General features: G+C 48.5%; 1 protein-coding gene across 1 annotated transcript in view; it reads left to right on the forward strand.

Annotated features, from left to right (window-relative positions):
* The window catches only part of camta1a (calmodulin binding transcription activator 1a), a 135739-nt gene extending 115309 nt beyond the window's left edge, over window positions 1-20430 (forward strand). The window contains exons 11-16 of the mRNA XM_085967557.1: window positions 1922-2460; window positions 3307-3494; window positions 6430-6676; window positions 9525-9596; window positions 17026-17219; window positions 20352-20430. Coding sequence (XP_085823683.1) covers window positions 1922-2460; window positions 3307-3494; window positions 6430-6676; window positions 9525-9596; window positions 17026-17219; window positions 20352-20430 — 1319 coding nt within the window. The remainder of the gene's footprint in view (window positions 1-1921; window positions 2461-3306; window positions 3495-6429; window positions 6677-9524; window positions 9597-17025; window positions 17220-20351) is intronic.
* Window positions 20431-26399: the final 5969 nt, after the last annotated feature.

A 26399-nucleotide genomic window follows, 5' to 3' on the forward strand; every position in this document is an offset into this window, starting at 1 on the left:
ACCCTTCCTGCCCCCAACCCACCTTCATGCCCGTTTCCCAGGAGGCGGGTACCCGACCTGTGCTGGGAGCCGCCTCCCCGAGGCGGGAAGGGGATTAGTGCCAATTAACTGCCAATTAAGCGTTTAAATAAGTTTTACTTACCGTTACTTACTAATGCAGGCTTCCTTCCTTCAGGTCTCGGGAGTCCCTCATCTCACCGCCACAGAAAGCAGAATGGCCGCGAGCTGTCAAAAGTTGCAGCCTTCTGCTTTCTGTTCTGGAGAGATTTCTAAATGAGTCTGTGGAGAAGGACTCAAGTTAGAAGTCAGATTGTCAGTGTTTGACAGCTTCACAGAACTGTCAAACGCTGATATTTCATCTGTCAAAAGCTCTTGACAGATGAAATGTCAATCCCTGATGTCACTTGTAACCGGGTGTCCCTTAATTGGCCTGATGAGCCCGGGCTCAACAAGGTCAATCAAGGGAAAATCGCGTGGGTTGGCCACAAATCGATGGAGGCGGGACTACCACCCAAAAGGTGGGAGTCCCGCCCCACATTGACAAAATCCAGCCCAGAGTATCTAGCTCCCTCTATTATGCCCAACAATGTGTCTCAGTCTCTGAAGAGTGTTTTCTACCTACCAATGTGGCATTTTCCGTTCCCAACATCAACCATCCTGCAGCCTCTCTGAGTAATATTGCTAATTAGTCTCCAGTTATGTACAGTTCTATGCCTGTTGTCCAGTGTCCACTAGGAGCTGGACTGAACTGCAAATTCATTTCATATAGAATCTTTACAACCAGCATAGAGAGGAGAGAAGAGCGGTCCACCCCCTCAGCCTGGGCTGGATTGAAACCCAGGCCCTTTGTTAATGAGGATGTGAACTCTTCTGTTTTCGCTGCACTTTCTGGGCTAGCACCCTCCTGCACCCGAGGGAGCAGATGGTCTGTTGCTCGGTTTCTGCCTGCCCAGTGATGAGCTTCCTCACGGCCCAGTCTGGTCCTGCGGATACAGACCAGAAAGATAACCGGGCTGGTCCCTGCTCTGTGGTGTGCAAGCTGAATGAAGCAATTGTGTGAACGTCAGTTGACCTCCCCCAGTGAATACCCTGCCACCACTCACTACGCTCACACATGAAGAAAGGTGAGGGAATGGAGGGCAGTCAGAGCCTTCAATCCACATCCTAGCAACCAATCAGTGTCCCAATCTGGCCAAGTGCTCTAATGGTGGGATTTGAACTCACGACCTCTGGGTACCATAACCACTAGGTGGTCATAAGATTATAAGGCAGCCATCTTTGAAAGCCACATCTAGAACTGCCTTGGTTTAGGATCAGCCATGATCTCATCAATGGCAGAAGAGGCTCGAGGGGCTGAATAGCTTGCTCCTGTTCCTATGTTCCCATGGGTCCCAAGTGCCAGTTGTCAAGTGTGGATTATGTAAGTAAGGACATAACTGATGTCCTTTCTCTTCGTGGTGTGGCTGTTCTCCCATTCATATCAGATTCGGGGACTGATTGGTTGCTAGGATGTGGATCGAAGGCTCTGACTGCCCTCTATTCCCTCACCCAGATGATCTTTCTTCATGTATGAGTCTAGTGAATGGGAAGCAAGTGTAGCCCACAAGGTCCGTAGCAACAGTCACTGCTTTCAAACTAATTAACAGAATTGCACTTCATTAAAGGGCGGCGGAAGCAGATTCAATAATAACTTTCAAAAGAGAATTGGCTAAGTACATGAAGGGGAAATATTTCCTGGTCTATGGGGAAAGAGCGGGGACTGATTGGAGAGCTCTTTCAAAGAGCTGGCTCAGGCACGATGGGCCGAATGGCCTCCATCTGTGCTGTATGATTCTATGATTCTATGTGAAGCACTTTTGAGATGTCTCTATGAGATACAGTAAAGAGATACATAAACACAAGCCTTTCTTTCTTCCATCAGATCTCAGACGGCCGAGGTCGGAATCCCTGCAGTACCATGGAAATGACAGCCAGCGGGACCTCCCAGCTTCCAAGAAACACAAGCTAAACACAGAACACTTCCACTCCAGGCCAGACAAATCGTTGACTCCACCACTAAACCTGGAGCAGAAGATGGCCGCCAAACTGAGCTCCAGCCCGAAGCAATCACCCCCCAATGCAATCGATTCCGAAATGGAGAGAAAGAGTCCCAGGGAACCTTCCCAACGTACCTCAGAATTCCCTTTGCCCCTAGCCACCGGATGCAGGAATGTCGGGAACCAGACCAGTCCAAAGTGGAGCCAGAAGGAGATTTACGTCAGCGTGGCAGCACAGACTGCGACGGGGCAGCCTGCAGTGATAAGGAAGGTCTCGGGTCTCAGCACAGGGTCCATTGCTCACAGGGTACAACAGAAGCAAGACATCAGTGTTCTAATGTTATCAGAGAGGGAGATGGTGGATGCAGAACTGTTATCGTACAAGGAGAATGAGGAGTGCCTCCAACATATGGATGATTTGCAGGTATGAGAAGTAGTATAAGCACCCTGCTGATGTAGTGATGATGGGAACCTTCAACTACAAAGGACAAGAAATGTTTATCCAATTTATGCTTCGATTTTCTTGGCCGTTTCTTTTTCCTGAGGATGCTGACTCTAGCTGTGGATGCCAGTAGCCCTCACCCAAGGAGCCATTCTTCATGTGTGAATCCAGACAGCGAGTGTCGGCAGAGTGGGCTAGAACCAGGAGAGCCTCCTGTTTCAGTCACTGGTCTGTACCGAGTCGGCTTCTTTCAGCTGGGCCAGTGGTTGTTGGAGTGCTGCTGCTGGTCTCAGCAGCTGAGGCCAGGAAGGGAAATAAGAGCAGCCAATGCTCCAGCTCCTGATCCCTATCCAGCCACACCTGCAGGATGGTGTGCGTGTGCGTGGATAGCAGGATCAGACTTGGCATGTGCTGCCCCCCATGGTGGAATATCCTGTTGTCTCAGCTGACGCGCGAGGCATGGTCATTCAACCAAGGAGGGCTGCTAGCAACTGTAGGATCGTACCCCAGCATGAGTCAGCACTCTCAGGAGAAAATGGAGGTGTGGGGAATACATGCCCTTCTGTGGCGTATATATCACTGCATTCGCTTGTGGCCTATTTTTATATTGCAGATGTTAAGCCACATGATGCAGGAAAGCACAAAATATAATATTGACTAGTAATATTTTTGATAGCTAAGTTTTCTGAGGAAAAATTTTTCAACAATTGAGTTGCTAATTCCATTGCCCTCTCCCTGTCTTCCCTCCAAAGCCCTAAATTAACATTTTAGAACAATGGTGTTGGGAGGACAAAGGAAAATATACTTATGTTGCTTTTACCTCTTCAGGCTAATATGATGTCCTTGGCTGAACAGATCATTGAAGCAACGCCAGACAGGATCAAGCGGGAAACCTTCATCCCTATGGAATTTCCAATGTCTGAGCGAGGAGACATCCCCAGTGTGAACACCACCTTAAGCTGGTTGGCCAGTTACCTGGCAGATGTGGACCATTTACCCAGTTTATCTCAGCTTCGGTCAGTAACTCAGGGAACCTTCTATTATTATTGTTAATATACCTGGGCGACAGTCCAAAGTCCATATTGCAGGGCACCAATAAAAATTGAATATAGAGGAGATGAATCAAGAGGTAATAATTAGGCCAAAAGCAAAATACTGTGGATGCTGGAAATCTGAAATAAAAACAGAAAATGCTGGAAATACTCAGCAGGTCAGACAGCATCGGTAGAGAGAGAAACAAAGTTAACATTTCAGGTCGATGACCCTTTGTCAGAACGATGACCGATCTGACGAAGGGTCATCGACCTGAAACGTTAACTCTGTTTCTCTCTCTACCGATGCTGTCTGACCTGCTGAGTATTTCCAGCATTTTCTGGTAATAATTAGGTGATTGCCAAGCTCAGGTTTTAGATTGTCGGAGGAAGAGGAAACTGAGGGAGGTGAGGAAATCCACAGGTTTGAGGTCCTGGGACAGAATCATTTAGAGTTGGAGAAGGAACGATGATGAGACTTGATTTCAACAATGTGAGCATGTGGGGAGAAGGAAGAGCAAGTCAGATGGTGTACTTGGAAACATAGAAACATAGAAGATAGGAGCAGGAGTAGGCCATTCGGCCCTTCAAGCCTGCTCCGCCTTTCAATGCAATCATGGCTGATCATCCAAATTCAGTACGATAGCAAAATACTGCAGATGCTGGAAATCCGAAATAACAACAGAAAATGCTGGAAAAACTCAGCAGGTCAGGCAACATCCGTGGAGAGAAATTTGAGTTGACGTTTCGGGTCGAAACCCTTCTTCAAAACTGGAAAGAAAATAAAATAGATCGAAGGCAAAGCTGCCTTTTGTCTCCACGGGCCGATTACCATCTCGTCTGGCTTCGAATACCTTTTATTGTCTCTTTTTCTTCTGTTGTTCGATCGCAGCTTTGCCTTCGATCTATTTTCTTTTCTTTCCAGTTTTGAAGAAGGGTTTCGACCCGAAACGCCAACTCAAATTTCTCTCCACGGATGTTGCCTGACCTGCTGAGTTTTTCCAGCATTTTCTGTTGTTAATCCAAATTCAGTACCCTGTCCCTGCTTTCTCCCCATATCCCTTGATCCCCTTAGCCTTAAGAAAAATATCTAACTCCTTCTTGAATATATTTAATGAATTGGCCTCAACTGTCTTCTGTGGTAGAAAATTCCACAGGTTCACCACTCTCTGGGTGAAGAAATTCTTCCTCATCTCAGTCCTAAATGGCTTACCCCTTATCCTGTGACCCCTGGTTCTGGACTCCCCCGCCATCGGGAACATCCTTCCTGCATCTAGTCTGTCTAGTCCTGTTAGAATTTGATAAGTTTCAATGAGATCCCCTCTCATTCTTCTAAACTCTAGCGAATATAAGCCAAATCGACCCAATCTCTCTTCATACGTCATTCCTGCCATCCCAGGAAGTTAGGAGAAACAAGAGAGGAAGGTTGAAAGCTCAGAGAATATGTAACACCAGTCAGATTCTAGCTGCAGGGCTGTTGCTGTATTAAGTGTAGTGGGCACTTCATCCACTTCAAATGTGTAATGGTGGACACAGGCAGCACCTTCTGGATACTCCCCAATCGGTATTGGTCCAGGTTGAACAAGGTTCCTTTTTGTTGTTTTGTGCCATTTCTGACATGCATGGTACGATGGGACTAACTGCACTGTTAAGCAGTCTGAAGTTGAGGTTTCAACCATTCCAGTACTCGCCGCTCACAATGGGCACCGACGGTTTGACATCACTGCAGATGTGACCTGCATCAGCCACTTGAGGAAAACACTCAAGAAAAGAAAGACTTGCATTTATATAGCGCCTTTCACACCCTCAGGATGTCCCAATGCGCTTTACAGCCAATGAAATAGTTTTGAAGTGTAGTCATTATTCACTATTGTAATGTAGGACAGCGCAGCGCTCCTTGTAGGGACAGTGGTAAGGGCATATAGTTATCCTCAGTGCCGCTGGGTTACGGAAGGGAAAAATCAGCCAGGGCTTCTACCCTGATCCTTACCTACCCTGCGGCTTCTGCATGCGTGAGCATTGGTTGAAGGCAGGATCCAGCTCGGCTAACTATCCAGTATCAAGGCCCACACTTTGTTTATGTATATATATATTAAAAAGTCCTACATTTAACACGTAACCTCCTCTCCATCACCAACACCGCCTACTTCCACCTCCGTAACATCGCCCGTCTCCATCCCTACCTCAGCCCATCTGCTGCTGAAATCCTCATCCATGCTTTTGTTACCTCCAGATTCGACTATTCCAACGCTCTCCTGGACGGCCTCCCATCGTCCACCCTCCATAAACCTAAGCTCATCGAAAACTCTGCTGTCCGTATCCTAACTTGCACCAAATCCCGTTCACCCATCACACCTGAGCTCGCTGACCTACATTGGCTCCCGGTCCGGCAATGCCTCAAATTTAAAGTTCTCTTCCTTGTGTTCAAGTCCCTCCACGGCCTCGCCCCCATCTCTGTCACCTCCTCCAGCCCTACAACTCTCCGAGATCGCTGCGTTCCTCCAATTCTGGCCTCTTGCGCATTCCACGACTTCCTTTGCCCCACCATTGGCGGCCGTGCCTTCAGCTGTCTAGGCGCTAAGCTCTGGAATTCCCTCCCTAAACCTCTCCGCCTCTCCATCTCCCTCGCCGTCTTTAAGAAGCACCCTAAAATCTTTCTCTTTCACCAAGATTTTGGTCATATGTCCTAATACCTCCTTGTGTGGCTCGGTGACAAATTGTGTCTGATTACGCTCCTGTGAAGCACCTTGGGACGTTTTACGACGCTAAAGGTGCTATTTAAATGCAAGTTATTGTTGATAAACTGGCTCCTTGCTGAAATCGTGCTGCTGTCGTTTGATATGAAAACCTGTCAAAGGAGATAGATACCTCGTGCACCTCGCAATGTTGCTCATCACCTTTGCTCCCTTTTATGTTCTAGGTCTTTGTACAGCGAGCCCCTGACTCCTCCCTCTAACGCAAGCCAAAGCCCTGCCTCGTCACCAATCAGCGAGGTTAGTTTCGAGAAACCCACTCTCCCGTCAGCAGCCGATTGGTCTGAGTTCCTAAGCGCGTCGACCAGTGAGAAGATGGAGAACGAATTTGCCCAGCTGACCTTGTCGGACCACGAGCAGAGAGAGCTGTACGAGGCTGCCAAGTTGGTGCAAACCGCCTTCTGGAAATACAAGGTTAGAGGCGCTGTCCTCGCGTAGGACCAGCATTGCAATTACGCCATGTGAGTTGCCGTGTACAAACTTGTCATGTGTCCGTGTGTCAACTTGTGTCGGCTGTGGCTCAGTGGGCAGCACTCTCACCTCAGAGTCAGAAGGTCGTGGGTTCAAGTCCCACTCCAGAGACTTGAGCCCCATAATCCAGGCCGACATCCCTAGTGCAGTACTGAGGGAGTGCTGTACTGTCGGAGGTGCCGTCTTTCGGATGAGACATTAAACCGAGGCCTCGTCTGCTCTCTCAGGTGGATGTAAACGATCCTGCAGCACTATGGGAAGTTCTCCCCCAGTGTCCTGGGCCAATATTTATCCCTCAACCAACATCACTAAAACAGATTATCTGGTCATTATCACATTGCTGATTGTGGGACCTTGCTGTGCACTGCTGTGTACAGTAATAGGGCTGGGTTTCAAGGGTCAGATTGCCAGAGTATGGGGGCAGTAGGACATTCCGGCATTCGGGGCCTACAATTGGCATCAGAACCTCTGGGATGTATCAGTCGGGTGTCAGTAACCAGAGGACACAGATTTAAGGTGATTGGCAAAAGAAGCAGAGGTGACAGGAGGAAACATTTTTTTATGCAGCGAGTTGTTGTGATCTGGAACGCACTGCCTGAAAGGACAGAGTGATTATTTGCAAAGCATTTTTGACTCGTTCTGCACATGCACACCCATTTGGTACCATGCATGCGCACTTGATCTGCACCGCCACGCTTCCCTCAGCTCCGTGCAGAGAAGGTCAGAGGCTGGGTATTCTGCGGTGAGTGTCTCACCTCCTGATTCCCCAAAGCCTTTCCACCATCTACAAGGCAGAAGTTAGGAGTGTGATGGAATACTCTCCACTTGCCTGGATGAGTGCAGCTCCAACAACACTCAAGAAGCTCAACACCATCCAGGACAAAGCAGCCCCGCTTGATTGGCACCCCATCCACCACCTTAAACATTCACTCCCTCCACCACCGGCGTACCGTGGCTGCAGTGTGTACCATCTACAAGATGCACTACAGCAACTCGCCAAGGCTTCTTCAGCAGCACCTTCCAAACCCGCGACCTCCACCACCAAGAAGGACAAGGGCAGCAGGTGCATGGGAACACCTTCACCTGCAAGTTCCCCTCCAAGTTACACACCATCCTGACTTGGAAATATATCGCCGTTCCTTCATCGTCGCTGGGTCAAAATCCTGGAACTCCCTCCCTAACAACACTGTGGGAGTACCTTCACCACAAGGACTGCAGCGGTTCAAGAAGGCAGCTCACCACCTTCTCCAGGGCAATTAGGAATGGGCAGTAAATGCCAGCCTTGCCAGCGACGTCCATATCCCAGGAACAAATTTAAAAAAAGGTCATGGGATTGGATGTTGGGGGGTGGGGGAGAGGGGATCAAAGGGGGAGGAGAGAGGATCAAAGAGGGGAGAGAGGGGATTGAAGGAAGGTGGGGGAGGAGAGGGAATCGAAGGGGAGGGAGGAGAAGGGATTGAAGGGGAGGGAGAGGAGAGGGAATCGAAGGGGTAGCCTTGGGGAGTGCTCGAATTTGGTTCTAATTGCCGATGGCACAACGAGCAGGCAGGAGTTCCGGGCCTGGGGTGGTGGTGGGCCCGAACACTTGCAGAGGAAAATGATATTGGAAGGCGAAAACTTTGACTGCCATCCGTGGCTGAATAGTGGGCATCCACGCGTTTACCCCAAACATTGTAGCTCTGTAACCAGGGCTCGAAAGCACAAGAGAATAACGATTCAAAGCGGCCCTTCGGCAGTGCTGTTTATCCAGCCTCACTATCTTACGCAGCCATAACTGAAACCCAAAAGGAGTTTGGAATCCCAGTCAGATCTGCAATATCAGAGAGGGGATTAGAAGGTGAGAGGAGAGTGGACCGGAGGGGTAGAAGAGAGGGGATCGAGGGGGGGGAAGGAGCTTGGAGAGAGTGAAGAAGGTTAGGCGTTCGTGACGGAGGGTGGGGAGGTCAGGAACTTGGGGAGAGAAGGTCAGGAACTTGTTGGGCGTGGGGAGCACGGTGAGAACAGTGGGGAGGGGGTAAGAACGTGATCCAGGTCTATAGGAGGGAGGGGGATAAGAGCAAGAACGTGATCCAGATGGGAAGATAGATCATGTTTTCCTGCCCTCTGTTAGGCCTGGATCACGTTCTTCCGCCCCCACCCCCTTTACACCTGCAGCCCATTAAAAGGACCGCGCACCCAAAATACAATTAGGGGAACATTGTCCACCAATACCTTGATTTTAAAATTCTCATCCTCATGTTAAAATCCCTCCATGGCCTCACCCCTTCCTATCTGAACTCAGCAGCGTGAGTGCTTCTAACCCAGGAGGGTGAGCCCTATCTGTTGTCTGAAAGCAGTAGTGTTAGCAATGTGAGCTCTGGAGCTGGCTGTCAATGAATGGATCAAATTACACATGGCAAAGATATTGATTACTCAGGCAGGATCTAATTACACATTCCAGACAAACTGCTGGGTGTGTCTTGTCCTCCAAGAGGACCAATCAGAAATCTGGTCTTGTCCTCCAAGGGGACCAATCAGAACTTTGGTGTTACAAATAGTTACAGCCCTGAAAGGGCGGTGGAAGCAAATTCAACAGTTACTTTCAAAAGGGAATTGGATAAATATGTGAAGGGGAAAAAATTACAAGGCTATGGGGAAAGAGCGGGGGTTGGGACTAATTGGACAGCTCTACCAAAGAGCTGGCACAGACATCGATGGGCCGAATGGCGTCTTTCTGTGCTGTATAATTCTATGATTCTAAAAGAAGGTGTGAAGGGTGGCGGTTGTTAATATCTTGTTTTCCATTTTTTAGGGACGTCCTTTCAGGGAACAGCAGGAAATGGCTGCTGCTGTCATTCAGCGCTGCTACAGAAAATACAAACAGGTAAAAATTAAATGTGATGCTTCCCACGTTGGGGCAGGGAGCACCCACAGAGCAGCACGGTCAGCCCACGGTCTGAGCTGAGCTAGCTGATCTCAGCCAGCCTAGCGGTAGGAGGGTGCTATACTGGGGCGCAATGCCCCTGAGTTAGCAGGAGAGGCAGTATCGGCCATGGATCCCTGCCCCCGATCACTGTCCAGTAACCCCACCCCCTGAGGGCAGGATTGAGCTCGGCCGTGGTGCCCCTCACGGTGGAATAGCCTGCCGACAATCGCTGTCTGGTCTCGAATGTGACACACGGTCACTCGGGCATGATTGGCGGAGGGTCGGTGGCGCTTGTGGAACCCCACGTCAGCAAGGAGTTAACGCCTTCAGGAGAGGGGAGGTTAATGGGGAGAAACCTTGTGGGGTGGGGGGTGGAAAGGAGGGGAAAAATCTGGCAAAAGAAATCAGATTGACATGTGCTGAATGTTGTGCTGGGCGATTCCACAGTTTCTGGGTCCCAATGACGCTGATGGTTCTGACATTTGGCTTATGGACATTAGCCTTTTGTTGCGAATCAAGGTTCAGTTTGAAAATTGGCTGGACTTCGATTTGCATTTTTTTTAATGAAAAAGAAAAGTGAGCAGTGTGTTTTTTTTTAATATTGAGAAAACTTTCATGAAATGGCCAAAGCCCACAGACTACACAAAAAGAAGACAAGATGAACCGGGCAGGAAATAGTGGCTGAGCGACCTCAAGCTTGGGATTGCAGAGTCCGAGGGAGGGAAGAGTGAGGGAGGGGAAAGGAGTCGTACAGAATTTGAGGTCCTGGGAAAGGAGGAGTGAGAGTAGGAGATGGTGCAACGAGTCTCAATTTCAATGCAGTGAGGATAGAGGGGTGTGTGGGACGGCGTGTGTGGCGTTTCGGGAACAAGAGGTTAAAATTCAGAAGAGAACTAAGCATAGTAACATTGCTAAAACCGAAAACAAAAGCATTTGCAACACAGGGATTTTAATTTTTCTTAGCGAGGGACTAAAAGGTGTGACATCGACACTCACTTATTGACGCACTATTCTACATCGCACAAATAGTCTCCGACATGCTAACCCATCTGGCCCTCAGTAATTACTTGCACCGCGACGGGAGTTTTGCCGTCACAGCTCACTGAACACGCCAAATTGCATCTCTTCGGGTATCTGAGAGTTCACCTGCTCCGCACTGAGGAGGACGTCACTAAACCCAGCTCCAAACAAGCGATAGCTCTGGACTGTGACCAAGCAATGCGTCCTGCTCCCAGTGCAGTCAGAGAGTCTCGGCGCATACACACACACACACACACACACACACACACACACACAGAGGATGGGGCCTGCGTCACACCAGCTCTGCCAGGAACAAACCCCTGCCCCGATTCCATTGGAAGGGATTAAACAAAACCCTTCATTGCCTTGGTGTCAGTTATTGGTTATCCTGAAACATAAATAAGAAAACAGAAAATGCTGCAAACACTCAGCAGGTGAAACTGCCTCTGTGGAGAGAGAGAAACAGAGGTAGCATTTCAGGTCAATGACCTTCCATCATGAACGTAGATGTTTCTGTAAAATAAAATAATTGGGAATTTCCAGCATTTTCTTGATCTAAAAAACTTTCCTTTGCCCCGCTATTCCGTCCCCTCTCCTCTCCTCCACTGACCCATCAATTTCTTCTCCTGAAAGTATTGACTCATTTCAACTCAGCTAGGGGCGTAAAACGGACTTCATAATCAGGCGGTATGTAGAACAGATGGCTAATCTAATATCGCACGTTTTATGCCCCCCTGCCCAAGTTAAAAGTTCTGCCCATTATTTCATGTGCCCTGCAGTACCTCGTACAAGTGCCTGTTCTTCAAACATGAGCCTAGCCAGTGAATGTTGGATGCTGCAGTGGATTGGACACTGCGCTCACCTTCACAAACATGGCTTTGAATCCACATTAACAGGATGAAGCCCTCTGGCTATAAGGTGAAATGAGTCGGGCACTCTCGATCCTGTTCCCATGTATAACCCTGTCCTCAATTGGTACAAAATTGGCAATTTCACTCACGGGATGATACGAGAAATGGAACAATATCATATTGGTGCAGTAGGTGGGCGATCTTCTGAGATTGGTGCTAAGGCACATTGTTGGGGCAAAAGCAGAGGGAGCTTTTACTCTGCATCTAACCCATGCTGTGGCTATCCTGGGAGTGTTTAATGGGACTGTAGAGGAAGCAATTACTCTGTATCTAACCCGGGCTGATCCTGCCCTGGGAGTGTTTGATGAGACAGTGCAGAGGGAGCTTTTCTCTGTATCTAACCCGGGCTGATCCTGCCCTGGGAGTGTTTGATGAGACAGTGCAGAGGGAGCTTTTCTCTGTATCTAACCTGTGCTGTACCTGCACTGGGAGTACCTGACAGGGCCGTGCAGAGGGAGCTTTACTCTAGCTAATTTGTGCTGTACCTACCCTGGGAGTGTTTGATGGAATAGTGTAGAGGGAGCTTTATTCTGTATCTAACCTGTGCTGTACCTGCCCTGGGAGTGTTTGATGGGGACAGTGTAGAGGGAGCTTTACTCTGTATCTAACCCTTGCTCCACCTGCCCTGGGAGTGTTTGATGGGACAGTGTAGAGGGAGCTTTACTCTGTATCTAACCCGTGCTGTACCTGCCCTGGGAGTGTTTGATGGGGACAGTGTAGAGGGAGCTTTACTCTGTATCTAACCCTTGCTCCACCTGCCCTGGGAGTGTTTGATGGGACAGTGTAGAGGGAGCTTTACTCTGTATCTAACCTGTGCTGTACCTGCCCTGGGAGTGTTTGATGGGACAGTGTAGAGGGAGCTTTTCTCTGTATCTAACCCGTGCTGTACCTGCCCCGGGAGTGTTTGATGGGACAGTGTAGAGGGAGCTTTACTCTGTATCTAACCCTTGCTCCACCTGCCCTGGGAGTGTTTGATGGGACAGTGTAGAGGGAGCTTTACTCTGTATCTAACCCGTGCTGTACCTGCCCTGGGAATGTTTGATGGGACAGTGTAGAGGGAGCTTTACTCTGTATCTAACCAGCTATACTTCAGCTGTGGATGGTTAATGCTGGAAGTGTTCCATCCCCAAACACTAACACCCCTCAGTTTGACGAGAAAAGAATTTACAAAAACAGTGTAAAAAAAAAGCACTAAACCTGGCCTTGTTCCAGTAGTTACACAAATGATCCAAACAGATGGCAACAAGCGAAACACAAGAGGAGCAGCCAGTGGGAACTAGAATGGATTAGCTCCCAATGACTGATACTGGCATCTCCTGCTGCTGTTCATCAATACCTCGTCTGAAACCCAGTCCGTTTTCACAGCTGACTGGTACATGGGAAGAGCCCAGATCCAACTCTCACCTCTGGTCTCCAACCTCCCTCTCCTTGTCGTCACCTTCCTTGTCTCTCACTATTTTATTGAGGCTACTTTGGTTACTGCTTCTCTACCTTCTTCGATACACCATCCTACACACCCGTCCCTCTCTGCGTCCTCACTGTGTTGAAATCAAAACACACTGCACCGTCTCCCAGTCCTGCTGATATTTCCCAGCTTCTCAGAAGTGTAGTTCTTCCTCCCTCTGCCATTACTTCTTCCTACAATCTCCAGGTTTTCAAACGCTTCAAAAGCCAATCATAGTGCCACCTAATCCCTATTTCCTGATCGGTCTTGTATTCTCTGCTGCTCTGTTCAGCCTGTGCTCTGTGTCCTGCGCAACATGGCCTCGGTCCTTCACACAGATTTCCTAATAATAAAATAAAAATCAACTTCTGCTGCCTACTTTCCACCTAAACTGATACCATTTGGTTAGATCCTTAGATGCGGCGGGGGGGGGGGGTGGTGGGGGTGGAGGGATTTTAACCTAACTCCCTTGGCGGGAATCCCATGGGATCGGGTGGAAAGCTGGTTTTATACCCCGCCCAATATTGACATGAACGGAAAGTAAAATGGGGTGGGGAGTAAAACCAGCGTTGCACCCAATCCCGTCAGTTAAAATTGCGACCCCCCCCCCCCCCCCTTAGCTTCTTTCGTATTTTTCACTCAATGAAACATGAGTATTGATAGTATACCAGTGCTAAACTCAATCTCCAACAACAGTAACTCCCCATTTAACGTAGGAGATTTAACTTCACAAACTTTATTTGAAATTATTTAGTTTTTTTCTATTATTTTCAATACATTTTTGCGTGCCTTTTCTAAGGCGGGTGATGCAAGGAGGCAGGGCTGGGTCAGGGACAGGGCTGGGTCAGGGACAGGGCTGGGGCAGGGACAGGGCTGGGGCAGGGACAGAGCTGGGGCAGGGAGCTCGCTGCATTGGGAATCCTGGTGGACTTACGGAGGTCATAATGCCGAAACAAAGGAGGCATACTGGCCTCTTTATTGGTGTATGTTGGGACCACCAGGGTTGGGCCTGGACTCTCAAAGACTTGTTGGGGGTACAACTTTATTTATAGCTCCCTTACAAAGCGGGGCGGGGGGGCAATGGGCTGCTGATATGATTTCTGTGAGGGAGGGGGTTTCCCTCTCATCCCCCCCTCCTTGAAGCAGACTGCCATCCCCCAGGATTCCCAGCCTCTTGGGGCAGTCAGGAGCCTCAAGGATATACTTACCACCTTTACTTATGTCAGAATATTGGTCCCCAAGGATTTCGGGTGTCCGAAAGCTAGGAATTTCCTCAGGGGTTTTCCCGATTGGCGGCCGTAGACAGAGTTTCTGCCGATCTTCCACCAATCGGGAGACCTGCCCGGCAAAAAATTCCTGGTGTAAATGCCAAAACCACCATGAACCATCTGAACCAGCCCACCTGATGGTGACATTGGTAACTGCAGCACCTGGTGTGGGACTGAGCCACAGCGGGTCATTTTAACTTTCGCTGATACTGTAAAATGGGCGATATCGGATCAGGTGCCTGTTTGTGCCTCTTTGACTGACCTTTTGGTCACCCTTTACTAATCACTCCTTCTTTGGCAAAGCGTCCATTTCTGTCTGATTGTGCCTCTGTGAAACACCTTTGGGATGTTGTTCCATGTTAAAGGCACTGTATCGCTGCTGGTTGTTGTTGTTGTTGTGTCCCAGCACTGACTAAGGCAAGCTCCCCTCTTGGATGGAAGAGTCTTTCATTTCTCTGGTACTAATGCTGTATTGTATTCACTTTGCAAGCTTACATGGATAGCCTTGAAGGTAATGCAGTTACACAAATGGAATTTCGATTTCATTCATTTTGCACTGCTGTGATATTTAACTGTTGCTTTGTGGGTTATTAAGCAACCAAGTATTATAAAGTGGAATTTGGGCACAAGTTTGGTGTAACTGTTTTTTAATGGAGCTTTTGAGTCGTGAGCACTATATAGAGATCTCTGAAGGCGTTGGAGTTTTGGGTCGCTGTGTGTTGTCTCCATATGACAAGTAGAATCTTTCAAATCAAGTCAAAATGTTCTATTTGAATTCTAATTAAAATCAGATTAAGTGATTTTATTTTGTGTGATCACCTCTCCATTTCCTTTAGAGGGTGCAGAGGAGAATTCACCAGAATGGTATTTGGGACTTCAGTTATGTGAAGAGACTGGAGAAGATGGGGTTGTTCTCCTTAGAGCAGAGCCATTTAAGTGGAGATTTAATAGATGCGTTCAAAGTTATAGAATTACATAGAATTTACAGCATAGAAACAGGCCATTCGGCCCAACTGTTCCATACTGGTGTTTATGCGCCACACAAGCCTCCTCCCACCCTACTTCATCTCACCCTATCAGCATAATAGTTGTGCTGCCACAGAGTAAATAAGCAGAAAGTGTCTTTCCTGTCTCCCCTTTTGCCCTGTGCTTCCAAACATGTCCTGTTGACAATGAGAGAGGGCGCCTGGGCGAGATGGAGTCTCCCTTGCAGGGCACTGTCGAAAGCTGCTGTGAACTTGCTGCTTTAAAATTAATATGTTCTCGGCATCTGGGTGTGGCTGGCAAGGCTGGCATTTATTGCACGTCTCCCGTTGCCCTGAGAAGGTGGTAGAGGGCCTTCTTCTCGAACATGCTGCGGTCCTTGTGATGGTGCTCCCATGATGGCGTTGGGTAGACAATTCCAGGATAGTGACCTGGTGACGCTGAAGGAACGTCAAAGTATATCCAAGTCAGGAGGTGATGGTGTTCCCATGACATTGCTTCTCTTTTCCTTCTTGATAGTAAAGGTCACGGGGGCTGGGAGGCCCCTTTGACGTTGTTTGAGGTTGAGCAGTGATGCCTGTATGTCTGAATTTCCTTCCCATTCCCCTGCAACAGGAGAACTCTCTTGTCAACTCTTCCGCAATGGTAGCAGAGGTCCAAAGCTCTGAAGCAGGAGGGAGTGTGGAAGCAGAGCTGGGTCTCACCGCACGACGGCACCATGTGTGTTAGCACTGTCAGTCCAGCCATCTGCTGTGTGGATTCCCAGCAAATCCTTCCCCTTCACTGAAGCCATCAGACACCATGGGCAATGTGTGTTTCATTCTCATTTTAAGGGGATATGTTGCTTTGTAAACGGGTGTGGTATGGAGTGAGAAGAAAGCCCCGATGACGTGCCTGCCCTCACATCATCATAAAATGATACAGCGTAGAAGGAGGCCATTCGGCCCATCGTGCCTGTGCTGACTCTTTGAAAGAGCTCTCCAATTAGTCTCACTCCCTGTTCTTTCCCCATAGCCCTGCAAATGTTTCCTTTTCAAGTATTTATCCAATTCCCTTTTGAAAGTTACTATTGAATCTGCTTCCACCGCCCTTTCAGGCAGTGTATTCCAGATCACAAAAACTTTCTGTGTAAACAAAAATTCTCCTCATCTCCCCTCTGGTTCTTTTGCTAATTATTCTAAATCTGTGTCCTCTGGTCACCGACCTTCCTGCCAGTGGAAACACTCTATCAAAACCCCTCAGAATTTGGAACACCTCTATTAAATCTCTCCTTAACCTTCTCTGCTCTAAGGAGAACAATCCCAGCTTCTCTAGTCTCTCCACATAACTGAAGTCCCTCGTCCTATTCTAGTACCATTCTAGTAAATCTCTTCTGCACCCAACTCCAAGGCCTTGACATCCTTCCTTAAGTGCGATGCCCAGCTGAGGCCTAACCAGTGGTTATGAATGGTGGAGTAGGCTCGAGGGGCCGTATGGCCTACTTCTGTTCCTAATTCTTATGTTCTTATGTTATCACTAATTTGGCATGGCCTTGTTAGCAGCCAGTTACTTATTTGAGGTGAGGGTCCTGGAATACTGAGGTTGTAGTGGTGGGGTCGGTTGAGGCAGCGCCGGGCATTTTAATCAGGGGACCGTTCCCCACCCCGCCCCACCTCTTTCTCTCCCAGGTTCCCCACCCACCACCCCCCCCCCCCCCCGCCGCCCCTCCCAGCCCCTATCTCCCTTTCTGACGAGGATCTTGTCCTTTGTGTCTCTTCCAGTATGCACTTTACAAAAAGATGACGCTGGCCGCCATCCTGATCCAGAGCAAGTTCCGCAGTTATTACGAGCAGAAGAAGTTCCAGCAGAGTCGGCGGGCAGCTGTCCTCATCCAGCAGTATTACCGCAGCTACAAGGAGTGTGGAAAAATGAGGCAGAAGCGAAGGACAGCCGCCATGGTCCAACAGAAAATCAGGTAGAACATCACGCGTGGGCAGAATTCTTCTCTCAGTTTCTTTGGGGCCTAGTACTGAGGCCTCAGCTTTTCACTAGGGATCTGGTCTGAGGCCTCAGCTTGCAAAGTGTGTTACTCCTAAACGAGGGTGTGTTACTCCCAATCGAGGGTATGTTACTTCCAATCGAGAGTGTGTTACTCCCAGTTGGAGGGTTTGTTACTCCTGACCACGGTGCTCCTTGGAGCTCGGACTGTTTTCTCAGTACAACCGTTGACAGGTGAAGCCCACGTTTGCGTCAATGGGTGAACCCCACGTTTGTGTCAATGGATGAACCCCACGTTTGTGTCAATGGATGAACCCCACGTTTGCCAGTCAATGGGTGAACCCCACGTTTGCGTCAATGGGTGAACCCCACGTTTGCCAGTCAATGGCTGAACCCCACGTTTGTGTCAATGGGTGAACCCCACGTTTCTGTCAATGGGTGAACCCCACGTTTGCCAGTCAATGGGTGAACCCCACGTTTGCGTCAATGGGTGGACCCCACGTTTGCCAGTCAATGGGCGAACCCCACGTTTATGTCAATGGGTGAACCCCATGTTTGCCAGTCAATGGGTGAACCCCACATTTGTGTCAATGGGTGAACCCCACGTTTGCCAGTCAATGGGTGAACCCCACGTTTGCCAGTCAATGGGTGAACCCCACGTTTGCGTCAATGGGTGAACCCCACGTTTGCATCAATGGGTGACCCCACGTTTGCCCGTCAATGGGTGAACCCCACATTTATGTCAATGGGTGAACCCCACATTTGCCCGTCAATGGGTGAACCCCACGTTTGCCAGTCAATGGGTGAACCCCACTTTTGCGTCAATGGGCGAACCCCACGTTTGCCAGTCAATGAGTGAACCCCACGTTTGTGTGAAAGGATGAACCCCACGTTTGCCAGTCAGCGGGTGAACCCCACGTTTGTGTCAAAGGATGAACCCCACGTTTGCCAGTCAATGGGTGAACCCCACGTTTGTGTCAATGGGTGAACCCCACGTTTGTGTCAATGGGTGAACCCCACGTTTGTGTCAATGGGTGAACCCCACGTTTGTGTCAATGGGTGAACCCCACGTTTGCCAGTCAATGGGTGAACCCCACATTTGTGTCAATGGGTGAACCCCACATTTGCCAGTCAATGGGTGAACCCCACATTTGCCAGTCAATGGGTGAACCCTACGTTTGCATCAATGGGTGAACCCCACGTTTGCGTCAATGGGTGAACCCCATGTTTGCCAGTCAATGGGTGAACCCCACGTTTATGTCAATGGGTGAACCCCACGTTTGCATCAATGGGTGACCCCACGTTTGCCCGTCAATGGGTGAACCCCACATTTATGTCAATGGGTGAACCCCACATTTGCCCGTCAATGGGTGAACCCCACGTTTGCCAGTCAATGGGTGAACCCCACTTTTGCGTCAATGGGCGAACCCCACGTTTGCCAGTCAATGAGTGAACCCCACGTTTGTGTGAAAGGATGAACCCCACGTTTGCCAGTCAGCGGGTGAACCCCACGTTTGTGTCAAAGGATGAACCCCACGTTTGCCAGTCAATGGGTGAACCCCACGTTTGTGTCAATGGGTGAACCCCACGTTTGTGTCAATGGGTGAACCCCACGTTTGTGTCAATGGGTGAACCCCACGTTTGTGTCAATGGGTGAACCCCACGTTTGCCAGTCAATGGGTGAACCCCACATTTGTGTCAATGGGTGAACCCCACATTTGCCAGTCAATGGGTGAACCCCACATTTGCCAGTCAATGGGTGAACCCTACGTTTGCATCAATGGGTGAACCCCACGTTTGCGTCAATGGGTGAACCCCATGTTTGCCAGTCAATGGGTGAACCCCACGTTTATGTCAATGGGTGAACCCCACGTTTGCCAGTCAACGGGTGAACCCCACGTTTGCGTCAATGGGCGAACCCCACGTTTGCCAGTCAATGGGTGAACACCACGTTTGTGTGAAAGGATGAACCCCACGTTTGCCAGTCAGCGGGTGAACCCCACGTTTGTGTGAAAGGATGAACCCCACGTTTGCCAGTCAATGGGTGAACCCCACGTTTGTGTGAAAGGATGAACCCCACGTTTGCCAGTCAGTGGGTGAACCCCACGTTTGTGTGAAAGGATGAACCCCACGTTTGCCAGTCAATGGGCGAACCCCACGTTTGTGTCAATGGGTGAACCCCACGTTTGTGTCAATGGGTGAACCCCACGTTTGTGTGAAAGGATGAACCCCACGTTTGCCAGTCAGCGGGTGAACCCCACGTTTGTGTCAATGGGTGAACCCCACGTTTGTGTGAAAGGATGAACCCCACGTTTGCCAGTCAGCGGGTGAACCCCACGTTTGTGTCAATGGGTGAACCCCACGTTTGCCAGTCAATGGGTGAACCCCACATTTGTGTGAAAGGATGAACCCCACGTTTGCCAGTCAGCGGGTGAACCCCACGTTTGTGTCAATGGGTGAACCCCACGTTTGTGTCAATGGGTGAACCCCACGTTTGTGTCAATGGGTGAACCCCACATTTGTGTGAAAGGATGAACCCCACGTTTGCCAGTCAATGGGTGAACCCCACGTTTGTGTCAATGGGTGAACCCCACGTTTGTGTGAAAGGATGAACCCCACGTTTGCCAGTCAATGGGTGAACCCCACGTTTGTGTGAAAGGATGAACCCCACGTTTGCCAGTCAATGGGTGAACCCCACGTTTGTGTCAATGGGTGAACCCCACGTTTGCCAGTCAATGGGTGAACCCCACGTTTGCCAGTCAATGGGTGAACCCCACGTTTGCCAGTCAATGGGTGAACCCCACATTTGCCAGTCAATGGGTGAACCCCATGTTTGTGTCAATGGGTGAACCCCACGTTTGCCAGTCAATGGGTGAACCCCACGTTTGTGTCAATGGGTGAACCCCACGTTTGCCAGTCAGCGGGTGAACCTCACGTTTGCCAGTCAGTGGGTGAACCCCACGTTTGCCAGTCAGCGGGTGAACCCCATGTCTGTCATTGGCAGCACTCTAATATAAAGTCACCCTAACAAACGCCTCACTGCCCGCTGATGTGCTGCACTTTTAGGACTGAAGAGAGCTGTATTTTGTTTCCCTCGGTCTTGTTTCAGGAGCAGTCTGCTGACCAAGAAACAGGATCAAGCCGCACGGAAGATTATGCGATTTTTGCGCCGTTGTCGTCACAGGTGAGATGTCAAAGGCCATGCAAAGTCTGCCAACTTGCTAAAAAAGTTTCTTTCCGTTTCAATTTATTTTGCTTCCTGGGTTTTATTTCCACCCAGAATAATATAAGTATCATTTTAAGATCAACCCATTGATATTAGAGAATAATAGAGGGGAAGAGCTGGAACCTTCTTGAAAGAAAATCTCATTGTTATGATATTTTATTGCTTCGCCCTTTAACCCCTCATGTAGATCTCTGCTGTTTTGCTACAGCTCACCCAGGTTTTACAGCAGGTAAAGTCACTGTCCTGTTGTGATACTGAGCCCGTACAGACGAAAAGGTCTGGGGTCTAATTGTCCAGTTTCTGCTGAGTGAGCTGGTGCCAGCTGGGCTGCTGGTCGATGTCACTACAGTGGGCTCTGTGCCCCTGGGCTACGGAACAGGCAGTCAGCCAGGGTTCCTGCTCCTGTTTACAACCCACTGACCCCTGCAGGAAAGTGTGCACGTTTGGATGGCCGGATGAGGGCAGGATCGGGCCAGGGTGTGATGCCAACCACAGTCAATGAGCATGGCGACACTTGTTGTCTCGGCTGCCATATGAAAAGTGGCCATTTGGCTACGGTGCCACATGAAACCATATCCCAACACGAATCAGTGCCTTTGGGCGGGGCGGGGGGGCTAGTGGGAGGGCGGGGAGAGAGGTATTAGGGCTTGTGTTTTGCTGAGTTCCTGATCTCATTTGTGCCCTGTTTGGCAACACAGATTGAAGGCCTGGTACTTCCCACAGGAACAGAGGTAAACCCATGGACATGTCCTGCCAGGCTACCCTCAGGCAGGTGAACACTGAGAACATCCTTCCTCACAAAATAGGATATTCTCACCCGGCTGCACACATAGTCCCACACCGTGTCAAACTGGCACAGGTATTCTGCACATATCAGACCAGAGGCACATACACTAATTTGTACAGGCCAGGCACCCCCAATTGTTTCATTCATTCTGCCCAAACCATGTTGCTGGATCAAAGACTACCAGCTCCTCTGTCGCCAGTGTAGTCAGTGCTCCCCTTGAATATTGGCTGCTCTGGTGTGCTGGATGTGAAGCTTATACACACACACACTGGGCTCTGAGACACGAGCCTTGAAATTACGCTGTGTGAAATTAGTTAATCAACACATTTGGATTAAATTCCTTTGTCCAGTATTTTAACAAAGCCATTCATTTTGAATGTGTTGCCTCCTTCATTAAAATAGTGGACAAACAAACTGCATACCCATCCCTGTACTAATAGTTGCACTGTGTAATTTGAAGGGCACACACTTCATGACGAATTAATTGTTACCTTTAGCCTGCCATCAGCCGTGGCTCAGTGGGTAGCACTCTCTCGCCTTAGAATCAGAAGGTTATGGGTTCAAGTCTCACTCCAGGTACTTGTGCAGAAAATCCAGATTGACACTCCCAGTGCAATACTGAGGAAGTGCTGCAGTGTGAGGAGCTGCTTTTCAGATAAACATTAAACTGAGGCCTATCTGTCTCCTCAGGTAGATCCTGTGGCACTATTCAAAGAAGAGCAGAGGGGATTATCCTGGCCAATATTTATCCCTCAACCAACATCATTAAAACAGACCATAACATTATAACATTGCTGTTTTCAGGACCTTGCTGTGTGCAAATTGGCTGCCGCATTTCCTACATTACAACAGTTACTGCACGTCAAAAGTACTTGATTGGCTGTAAAGCGCTTTGGGACGTCCTGAGGCCGTTAAAGGCGCTTTAGAAATGCTGCTTTCTTTTTATATTTGAGGTGTAGCAGATCAGCGCGGGAATTGACATTGAGCCGCGAATGGGCTGTGCAGTACCAGACGGGCACATAGCTCAGCTCAGCTCCATGTGTTTCCCCACAACAGATGTTCTATTGAGATTAAAATGTGAACAATAAAGAATATCGGGGCATTCTGTGGAAAAACCCCACAAGAATTAGAAGATTCAATGGGGTCCATTTTGCGAGGCCTCCCGGCCAGTGGGAGGGGCTTCACACACCACTGGCAAATATCGGCAAACCCCAGGCAGTGCGCACGTGATATCCTGCGGTGGCTGCATGTGAGGACCTGACCCAACCAGGCCTGGCAAAATTTACCCTAATGAGCCTTTGTTTAAAGTGTGAGTGGGGCAACGAGAGAGTGCTGAACACCAAGTATGAAGGAATATTACACAGAAGGTGACGCGTTAATAAACGTAGAACTGAAACACAGCTTCACAGTGCCCCTAGGTTGGCATCGCTGGCAGGTGCCCACTCTCCTCTTCAATAAAGCCCCCTCCAGTGTTTTGACCTGGATGGCACTGGAATTCTGAGAGTTTTGTTTCCCTTTAAACCCTTTTTTTTTTTGAACAAGTAACAAACCACACCAGAAACGGGCAGAAGTTAAGATCGCATAGGATTCCAGCTGGTAAACTGTATGTTTCAGCATAAGATGCAATTCCTCTGCCGAGAAGTGTCCAAACATTAATTTTTAAGGAGATTCATTTTGTCTTGTGGTGAACTGGTTCACGTTAGTGTGAAATTCTTTTGTGTGCCATCTTAACGCTTTTTTTTGTGAATGACTGTTTTCACTAACACTTTTAACGAGTGCACCACCCGGCGGGCAACTAAATCCCATTACCGATTTTTATTTGTGGTTTTTGGAATCATGCCCAAAAAATGAAGACCCCCCAGGTGTCATGAACTTTGACACTGCAAGGTAACTACCAGTTGGCAGGTTTGGATTTGATTTGAGCTGTATCCCTGATGGGTTTTCCTAACTGATCTCAGGTTGAAAGACTCGTCTGGGGCCTATAATTTTTATATGAATTCCCAGAACTCACCCATGTCCTATGCCCCTCTCTCTCTACCCCTCCCTCCCCACTCGGGTTTCCAACTTTGTTTGGATGTATTCCTGGCGATTTAATTACATGACCTCTCACCTTCCACTGCCCCGCCCCCACGCTCCCGCCATCGGTCGCCCAACATGCCCATCGTCATGGCAGCCCTCTTCCCGTGGCCAATCAGTAAATGAACAGACTCTTCATAGCTCAATTAGATAATTCTCGACTGTCAAACAACCTTTTCTTTCCCAACTCCTATATTACTATAATAACTAATAAAAGTGTTCAAAGAAAATGTTTAAAAACCACATGCCCCCTATGATTTTTGTCCCGGGTTTGCTCGCGGTAGTTCCCTTCGAGAATAATCATCAATTCCTGGAGTCTCCAGGACAGTGCTGGAGGGTTGGCAACCTATGGCAGCCTGATCAGCACAGCCTCACTGGGTAGGCCGGTGTTGTCAGTTTTCCCCTTGCTGGCCTGTTTGGACTTTTGCCAAGAGCCCAGGAGCCAGGTAAATAAAGTTGGGAGGACCCCCAACTTCAAAAACAGCTGCATACCGGTTGCTTTATTTCTGCTTCTCAGCTTTGGATTCTGCCCGATTCATATCCCATAGCACCAAAGGCTGTAAGAAGCGTTTGTTTAATATAAATGTAACATCAGAGAGACGGGGAATAAAAGTCTCACAGGACACAGAAAAAGCGAGGGAGACTGAAATGGAAACAAGAAAAGAGATTGGGATAAGAACAAATTTAAGATAATTGACAAAAAAGCCAGAGGGGTGGGGGGGGAGATGAGGAGAATTTTTTTTTTTACGCTGTGAGTTGTTATGATCTGAAATGCACAGCATTAAAGGGCGGTGGACGCAGATTTAATCGTAACTTTCAAAATGGAATTGGAAAGGAAAAATTTGCAGGGCTATGGGGAAAGAGCAGGGAGTGGGACTAATTGGAGAGCTCTTTCAAAGAGCCGGCACAGGCACGACGGGCCGAATGGCCTCCGTCTGTGCTATATGATTCTATCAGTAGAGAGAAAGAAGACATGAGGTTGGAAATGACTGCTAAGCAATATTAGCAGGAGTACGCTGAATGGGGTAGAGATTTGTCTCGGGCGGTATCTTATTAGCCACCCGGTACAGTCCAAGGAACTGAATTGTTGGGGCAGAATATTTTTCCTCTGTAGAAAAGAAAAACCATAAATGGTCAAAATCAGAAACAGAAACTCCTGGTAATGCACAGCGGGTCAGTCAGCTCCTGAAAGAGAAAGATCCGTTAATATTTCAGCAGAGCTCGTAGAGAGACTTAAGGGAGCAACAAATTTGCTTAACTCGGTCATTCTTTCCAACGTTACAAAGTGACAGTTGGTGTTGAAAAACCTTGGCCTTAATCCAAACAACCAACTGGCAAACGCAAGCAGTGAAGATTACACCAGATATCCGGAACAAACACACACACACACACACACACACACAAACACACAGACCCAGCCAGACAGGCAGCTTGTCACAGCAATAAGCTGATGATGCTAAACCTGGGCAGCTTGCTTTTCATGAAAATCATAGTGATACAGCACCGAAGGCAACCATTCAGTCCATCGTGCCTGTGCACAATCCCCGGGCCCAGCATTGTTTGGGTTCTACAGGCAGATAAGGCATGCCAGACGAGGTTTGGTGTGATTCTTACTGATCCATAGGAGGGGTGAGGTTGGTCATTTTAACTCTTTTGTTGCTGCATTGCTTGTTTTTCTGTGTATGTTAAAGGGGCATCTAACCTCTAGCAGCCAACTCTTTTATATTACTCACTCGTCTCTCCATTTAATTCCCGTGAATGTGTTCTTGCTGTTTCTTATTCCTCTGGTCATAACACTCTGTGCTTACATACTGTAAGCTGCTTGGGTTGCCATGCTGTCTCACCTCTTTAGGACACTGTGCGGCCTTCAACATTAGAAGGCCTAAGAGGTGGTTAAAAAATATTCGGGTCTGATTATTGGCCTCAATTGTCCTTCTGTGTTTAAGTCGAGGTTTGCGAGATAGAGGACAGACCATTGCTCCATGAGTTCAAACAGAAGTGTGCTTGTGTGTAATCGAATCGCTGGCTAATTCTGTTTGCCGGTCGGGGAAGGTTGGCCCTTGAAAACCCTTGTGACAGGATGACAGCTCACCTGCTATCTTACCCCAGTATGATTCCGTTTCTGAGCATGCTCACTCTAACCCACTGACCAGTGTGTGTGAAAAGTATCATCGGCCCTGGTCGCAGTGCCACGGGAGGGGAAGGAGGACTGTCCACATTGTCTCGCAGACATGCACTTTCTGCCAAACCCGTCCGCAAGACAGGACAACATTGGTGTTGATAGCCATGGAGGAGTGCTCGTCCCCCCAACTCACCCACTCCCCTAGTTGGAGGAGGCGAAGGACTTTGAAGGAGAACGGCAAAAAAAAGGAGGGAGGGAGGGAGGCAGAAAGGACGTCAACTTGCATCAAAATCTGAAGTGTTGAAACCTGCCTTTGGTCTGATAATTGATGGTACATTTGGTTTGCTAATAGCTGTTTGGTATTGTTTTGCTGTCTAAAGCCCCCTGGTGGACCGTAGACTGTACAAAAGGGTGAGTGTAGCCTTCTGCTGGCCAGCTTCTCTCTATCTCTGCTTGGTGCCTGCTTGCATGAGGCTGCAGCCTAACCTGCCAATTCTCACGTTTGTTGCCTATAAATAAACTAACACTCTACACGATACTAACAAATCTGCTTCTTAAAGATACATTTTTTTATTTTATATATATATATATATATATATAAAAATATATATATGAAGAACGATTTTGCCAGTTTTTAGTGCATGATCCAGAATGACACTTGCGATGAATTGTGGGATACTGGATGATATGTACCACATCCAGGAGTTACCCGATAAAAATGTTTTAACTTGGAACCCAGTTGGCTCATGGGATTTGACACCAAGGTTTTTAGAAATGGAAAAGCCAAGCAAAGCCAGATGGTGCTAGTAACAGAGTGGAAGTGTACACTTCCTGGCTCAAATGGTATTGTCTCTGACACTCCTGGCATTATCACGAAGGATAAATGGAGCCCAGACTGGACCATGATGGGGATTCAACATGGTATTCGGTGCTTTGGAGGATGATA

The sequence above is a fragment of the Somniosus microcephalus genome, chromosome 25 (assembly GCF_052327205.1).
Source record: "Somniosus microcephalus isolate GS21.2 chromosome 25, FLI_Smic_1.0, whole genome shotgun sequence".
Lineage (NCBI taxonomy): Eukaryota > Metazoa > Chordata > Chondrichthyes > Squaliformes > Somniosidae > Somniosus > Somniosus microcephalus.